Genomic DNA, 6,960 nt, shown 5'->3' on the forward strand with positions numbered 1-6,960 from the left:
CGCGTGTCAGCCAGCCGCTCTACGGGGAGGCGATACAGAAATGCAGCGGGGCCGAGAACGGGGTCCTGTCGAGCGACAAAGCACAGCTCACCAAGTTTGAGTGGGTTTCAGTAGTTCCGTTGCGTCGCCCTCTGTCCAATAACACCGTCTCTCTCGCTGCTCCACCCTCCAATCCCTAGAACAATAATCTAAGCTCCGGCACCGCTCGCCGCTTCCTTCCACCGGCCGCCATTTTACTACCTGAACGCGCGCGCCGTTAACGTTTCCGCTCCCGCATCTCATCGAAATCGCACCGCAGAGGAGGAGGCCGTTCGGCCCATCCTGCCTGTGCCAGCTCTTTGAACGAGCTCTCCAATTAGCCCCACTCCCCCCTGCTCTTTCCCCACAGCCCTGTGAATTTTTCCCCTTCAAGTATTTCTCCAATTCCCCTTTTGAAAGTTACTATTGAATCTGCTCCCACCGCCCTTTCAGGCAGCGCGTTCCAGATCACAACAACTCGCTGCGGAAAAACAATTCTCCTCATCTCCCTCTCTGGTTCTTTTACCGATTATCTTCAATCTGTGTCCTCTGGTTACCGACCCTCCTGCCACTGGAAACAGTTTCTCCTGATTTACTCCATCAGAACTCCTCATGATTTTGAACACCTCTATTAAATCTCCCCTTAACCTTCTCTGCTCTAAGGAGAACAACCCCAGCTTCTCCAGTCTCTCCACATCACTAAAGTCCCTCATCCCTGGAACCATTCTGGTCAATCTCCCCTTAACCTTCTCTGCTCTAAGGAGAACAACCCCAGCTTCTCCAGTCCCACCACATAACTGAAGTCCCTCATCCCTGGGACCATTGCAGTAAATCTCCCCTTAACCTTCTCTGCTCTAAGGAGAACAACCCCAGCTTCTCCAGTCTCTCCATCGTACTGAAGTCCCTCATCCCTGGAACCATTCTGGTCAATCTCCTCCGCACCCACTCCAAGGCCTTGACATCCTTCCTGTGAAGTGTGTGGTGCCCAGAATCGGCCACGATCTCGATCTTCTCGGTGTCTGTTTGGCTAAGTGAGTTTAGCTCTCTCTCTCTCTCTCCCTCTCTTTCTCTCTGGGTTCAAGCCCCCATTCCAGAGACTTGAGCCTGCGATCAGCCCATTGCTGAGGGAGTGTTGTATCGACCAAAGTGTAGATGATCAGAAGGGACAATGGAATCCACTGGAGATGTTATAGATCTCCTGACACTGATTCAGGCGAAAACATAAGAACATAAGAAATAGGAGCAGGAGTCGGCCATTCGGCCCCTCGAGCCTGCTCCCACATTCAATGAGATCACGGCTGATCTTCGACCTCAACTCCACTTTCCCGCCCGATCCCCATATCCCTCGATTCCCCGAGAGTCCAAAAATCTATCGATCTCAGCCTTGAATATACTCAACGACTGAGCCTCCACAGCCCTCTGGGGCAGAGAATTCCAAAGATTCACCGCCCTCTGAGTGAAGAAATTCCTCCTCATCTCAGTCCTCAATGGCCGAGCCCTTATCCTGAGACTATGACCCCTGGTTCTAGACTCTCCAGCCAGGGGGAAACAACCTCTCAGCATCTACCCTGTCAATCCCCCTCAGAATCTTATATGTTTCAATGAGATCACCTCTCATTCTTCTAAACTCCACAGAGTATCGGCCCATTCTACACAATCTCTCCTCATACTATCACCACCAGAAACAGACTAACTGCTCATTCACCTAATTTCAACTTTTGGGGTCTGTGATTCCCTACAAATCACTGCACTTGCAAAGTAATTAGTGTGTGCACAGGACCATTAGGAACAGGAGGAGGCCCATTCAGCCCCTCGAGCCTGTTACACAGGAACAGGAGGAGGCCCATTCAGCCCCTCGAGCCTGTTACACAGGAACAGGAGGAGGCCCATTCAGCCCCTCGAGCCTGTTACACAGGAACAGGAGGAGGCCCATTCAGCCCCTCGAGCCTGTTACACAGGAACAGGTGGAGGCCCATTCAGCCCCTCGAGCCTGTTACACAGGAACAGGAGGAGGCCCATTCAGCCCCTCGAGCCTGTTACACAGGAACAGGAGGAGGCCCATTCAGCCCCTCGAGCCTGTTACACAGGAACAGGAGGAGGCCCATTCAGCCCCTCGAGCCTGTTACACAGGAACAGGAGGAGGCCCATTCAGCGCCTCGAGCCTGTTACACAGGAGCAGGAGGCGGCCCATTCAGCCCCTCGAGCCTGTTACACAGGAACAGGAGGAGGCCCATTCAGCCCCTCGAGCCTGTTACACAGGAACAGGAGGAGGCCCATTCAGCCCCTCGAGCCTGTTACACAGGAACAGGAGGAGGCCCATTCAGCCCCTCAAGCCTGTTACACAGGAACAGGAGGAGGCTCATTCAGCCCCTCGAGCCTGTTACACAGGAACAGGAGGAGGCCCATTCAGCCCCCTCGAGGTTGTTACACAGGAACAAGAGGAGGCCCATTCAGCCCCTCGAGCCTGTTACACAGGAACAGGAGGAGGCCCATTCAGCCCCTCGAGCCTGTTACACAAGAACAGGAGGAGGCTCATTCAGCCCCTCGAGCCTGTTACACAAGAACAGGAGGAGGCCCATTCAGCCCCTCGAGCCTGTTACACAGGAACAGGAGGAGTCCCATTCAGCCCCTCAAGCCTGTTACACAGGAACAGGAGGAGGCTCATACAGCCCCTCGAGCCTGTTACACAGGAACAGGAGGAGGCCCATTCAGCCCCCTCGAGGTTGTTACACAGGAACAAGAGGAGGCCCATTCAGCCCCTCGAGCCTGTTACACAGGAACAGGAGGAGTCCCATTCAGCCCCTCGAGCCTGTTACACAGGAACAGGAGGAGGCCCATTCAGCCCCTCGAGCCTGTTACACAGGAACAGGAGGAGGCCCATTCAGCCCCCTCGAGGTTGTTACACAGGAACAAGAGGAGGCCCATTCAGCCCCTCGAGCCTGTTACACAGGAACAGGAGGAGGCCCACTCAGCCCCTCGAGCCTGTTACACAGGAACAGGAGGAGGCCCATTCAGCCCCTCGAGCCTGTTACACAAGAACAGGAGGAGGCTCATTCAGCCCCTCGAGCCTGTTACACAAGAACAGGAGGAGGCCCATTCAGCCCCCTCGAGCCTGTTACACAGGAACAGGAGGAGGCCCATTCAGCCCCTCGAGTCTGTTACACAGGAACAGGAGGAGGCCCATTCAGCCCCTCGAGCCTGTTACACAGGAACAGGAGGAGGCCCATTCAGCCTCTCGGGCCTGTTACACAGAAACAGGAGGAGGCCCATTCAGCCCCTCGAGCCTGTTACACAGGAACAGGAGGAGTCCCATTCAGCCCCTCAAGCCTGTTACACAGGAACAGGAGGAGGCTCATTCAGCCCCTCGAGCCTGTTACACAGGAACAGGAGGAGGCCCATTCAGCCCCCTCGAGGTTGTTACACAGGAACAAGAGGAGGCCCATTCAGCCCCTCGAGCCTGTTACACAGGAACAGGAGGAGTCCCATTCAGCCCCTCGAGCCTGTTACACAGGAACAGGAGGAGGCCCATTCAGCCCCTCGAGCCTGTTACACAGGAACAGGAGGAGGCCCATTCAGCCCCCTCGAGGTTGTTACACAGGAACAAGAGGAGGCCCATTCAGCCCCTCGAGCCTGTTACACAGGAACAGGAGGAGGCCCATTCAGCCCCTCGAGCCTGTTACATAGGTAGGAAATGTGGCAGCCAATTTTCGCACAGCAAGCTCCCACAAACAGCAATATGATAATGGTACCTGAGGGGTGACCTGATGGAGGCCTTTAAGATTATGAAGGGGTTCGATAGGGTAGACGTAGAGAAGATGTTTCCACTTGTGGGGGAGACCAGAACTAGGGGCCATCAATATAAGAGAGTCACTGATAAATCCAATAGGGAATTCAGGAGAAACTTCTTTCCCCAGAGAGTGGTGAGAATGGGGAACTCGCTACCACAGGGAGTGGTTGAGGCGAAGAGCAGAGATACATTTAAGGGGAAGCTGGATAAACACACGAGGGAGAAAGGAATAGAAGGATATGGTGATGGGGTGAGATGAAGAGGGGTGGGAGGAGGCTGGTGTTGACGGGGTGAGATGAAGAGGGGTGGGAGGAGGCTGGTGTTGATGGGGTGAGATGAAGAGGGGTGAGAGGAGGCTGGTGTTGATGGGGTGAGATGAAGAGGGGTGGGAGGAGGCTGGTGTTGATGGGGTGAGATGAAGAGGGGTGGGAGGAGGCTGGTGTTGATGGGGTGAGATGAAGAGGGGTGGGAGGAGGCTGGTGTTGACAGGGTGAGATGAAGAGGGGTGGGAGGGGGCTGGTGTTGATGGGGTGAGATGAAGAGGGGTGGGAGGAGGCTGGTGTTGATGGGGTGAGATGAAGAGGGGGTGGGCGGAGGCTGGTGTTGGTGGGGTGAGATGAAGAGGGGTGGGAGGAGGCTGGTGTTGAAGGGGTGAGATGAAGAGGGGTGGGAGGAGGCTGGTGTTGATGGGGTGAGATGAAGAGGGGTGGGAGGAGGCTGGTGTTGACAGGGTGAGATGAAGAGGGGTGGGAGGGGGCTGGTGTTGATGGGGTGAGATGAAGAGGGGTGGGAGGAGGCTGGTGTTGATGGGGTGAGATGAAGAGGGGGTGGGCGGAGGCTGGTGTTGGTGGGGTGAGATGAAGAGGGGTGGGAGGAGGCTGGTGTTGACGGGGTGAGATGAAGAGGGGTGGGAGGAGGCTGGTGTTGATGGGGTGAGATGAAGAGGGGTGGGAGGAGGCTGGTGTTGACGGGGTGAGATGAAGAGGGGTGGGAGGAGGCTGGTGTTGATGGGGTGAGAAGAAGAGGGGTGGGAGGAGGCTGGTGTTGACGGGGTGAGATGAAGAGGGGTGGGAGGAGGCTGTTGTGGATGGGGTGAGATGAAGAGGGGTGGGAGGAGGCTGGTGTTGATGGGGCGAGATGAAGAGGGGTGGGAGGAGGCTGGTGTTGATGGGGTGAGATGAAGAGGGGTGGGAGGAGGCTGGTGTTGATGGGGTGAGATGAAGAGGGGTGGGAGGAGGCTGGTGTTGATGGGGTGAGATGAAGAGGGGTGGGAGGAGGCTGGTGTGGAGCACAAACACCGTCACAGACCAGTGGGGCTGATGGCCTGTTTCTGGGCTGTGAATACTGTGCAATTCGATGATCTGTTAACGGCCTTTGTTAATCAGTGTCTGATAAATGGCATGATCGCTTGAGATGGCCTGCTCACTCGCTCTGCTCCAGGTCTTCTTGAGAACATCTGCCGGTGTGTCCTGCAGGCTGGACGTTTGCAGGCTGGCTCTCCGTGCGAGACAGGAGTCACGCTGACAAGTACAGTGGCCATTTTAGCCGGCCAGGTCAGCGAGCCGGGTGCTGGACTGACGCTGGAGTCCCGAGCCAGGCTGGTGGCCCACTCGGTCAATGGCTCGAGCCCAGCCGCCACTGAATGATGTGCTCCCACTCATTTCTTCACACGATCTTATTTTTTTTGTTTTGAAAAAATAACCCAGGTCGGTGTCGGTCCGAGATAAAGACGTCCCGGGAACCTGGAATTCGAACTACCCATGAGGCTGCCGCTCGGACGAGGCCCCAAGCACGAGGCATAATGTCAGAAGATCCGACCGACAATCTGGGAAGCACCGCCGAACTTTTCTTTTGTCTCTCTCTCTCTCTCTCGCTCTTGCTTTTCCGCCAACTGGTCACAGTTCCTTCGAAAGCCCTTGGTGCCTGTGGAGCTCGGTGCCCCCGTGACCGTGCCCGTGCTCATGGCGCCCGCGCCCAAGGACATAGCGAGCCGGTAAAGTACATCGCAAGCCGGGGCTGTGGTTTAACCGAGGCGGTCATTTGGCTTCTCTCGCCGACGGCTCGCTGAAGATTTGGCTGGCAACTTTTTAACTGGAGTTAAACCAACAACCTGCATTTATATAGCGCCTTCAACGTAGTAAAACACCCCAGGGCGCTTCACAGGAGCGTCAATCAGAACAAATCTGACCCCGAGCCACATCAGGAGATATTAGGACAGGCGACCAAAAGCTGGGTCAAAGAGGTCGGTTTTAAGGAGCGTCTTAAAGGAGGGGAGAGAGGCGGAGAGGTTTAGGGAGGGAATTCCAGAGCTCGAGGCCCAGGCGGCTGAAGGCACGGCCGCCAATGGTGGAGTGATGGAAATCGGGGGATGCGCAAGAGGCCGGAATTGGAGGAGCGCAGAGATCTGGGAGGGTTGTAGGGGCTGGAGGAGGTTACAGAGATAGGGAGGGTTGTAGGGGCTGGAGGAGGTTACAGAGATAGGGAGGGTTGTAGGGGCTGGAGGAGGTTACAGAGATAGGGAGGGTTGTAGGGGGCTGGAGGAGGTTACAGAGATAGGGAGGGTTGTAGGGGCTGGAGGAGGTTACAGAGATAGGGAGGGTTGTAGGGGCTGGAGGAGGTTACAGAGATAGGGAGGGTTGTAGAGGCTGGAGGAGGTTACAGAGATAGGGAGGGTTGTAGGGGCTGGAGGGGGTTACAGAGATAGGGAGGGTTGTAGGGGCTGGAGGAGGTTACAGCGATAGGGAGGGTTGTAGAGGCTGGAGGAGGTTACAGAGATAGGGAGGGTTGTAGGGGCTGGAGGAGGTTACAGAGATAGGGAGGGTTGTCGGGGCTGGAGGAGGTTACAGAGATAGGGAGGGTTGTAGGGGCTGGAGGAGGTTACAGAGATAGGGAGGGTTGTAGGGGCTGGAGGAGGTTACAGAGATAGGGAGGGATGTAGGGGCTGGAGGAGATTACAGAGATAGGGAGGGTTGTAGGGGCTGGAGGAGGTTACAGAGATAGGGAGGGTTGTAGGGGCAGGAGGAGGTTACAGAGATAGGGAGGGTTGTAGGGGCTGGAGGAGGTTACAGAGATAGGGAGGGTTGTCGGGGCTGGAGGAGGTTACAGAGATAGGGAGGGTTGTAGGGGCTGGAGGAGGTTACAGAGATAGGGAGGGT

The 6,960-nt window shown here is 56.0% G+C and overlaps 1 protein-coding gene across 1 annotated transcript in view; it reads left to right on the forward strand.

Annotated features, from left to right (window-relative positions):
• LOC147110165 (neural cell adhesion molecule 1-like) overlaps positions 1-6,191 on the forward strand; it is a 73,763-nt gene extending 67,572 nt beyond the window's left edge. Inside the window, exon 13 of the mRNA XM_086004100.1 lies at positions 5,512-6,191. Within this exon, the coding sequence (XP_085860226.1) occupies positions 5,512-5,569 (58 nt within the window). The 3' untranslated portion in view covers positions 5,570-6,191. The remainder of the gene's footprint in view (positions 1-5,511) is intronic.
• The last annotated feature ends 769 nt before the right edge of the window (positions 6,192-6,960 follow it).

This window comes from Somniosus microcephalus, chromosome 12 (genome assembly GCF_052327205.1).
Source record: "Somniosus microcephalus isolate GS21.2 chromosome 12, FLI_Smic_1.0, whole genome shotgun sequence".
Lineage (NCBI taxonomy): Eukaryota > Metazoa > Chordata > Chondrichthyes > Squaliformes > Somniosidae > Somniosus > Somniosus microcephalus.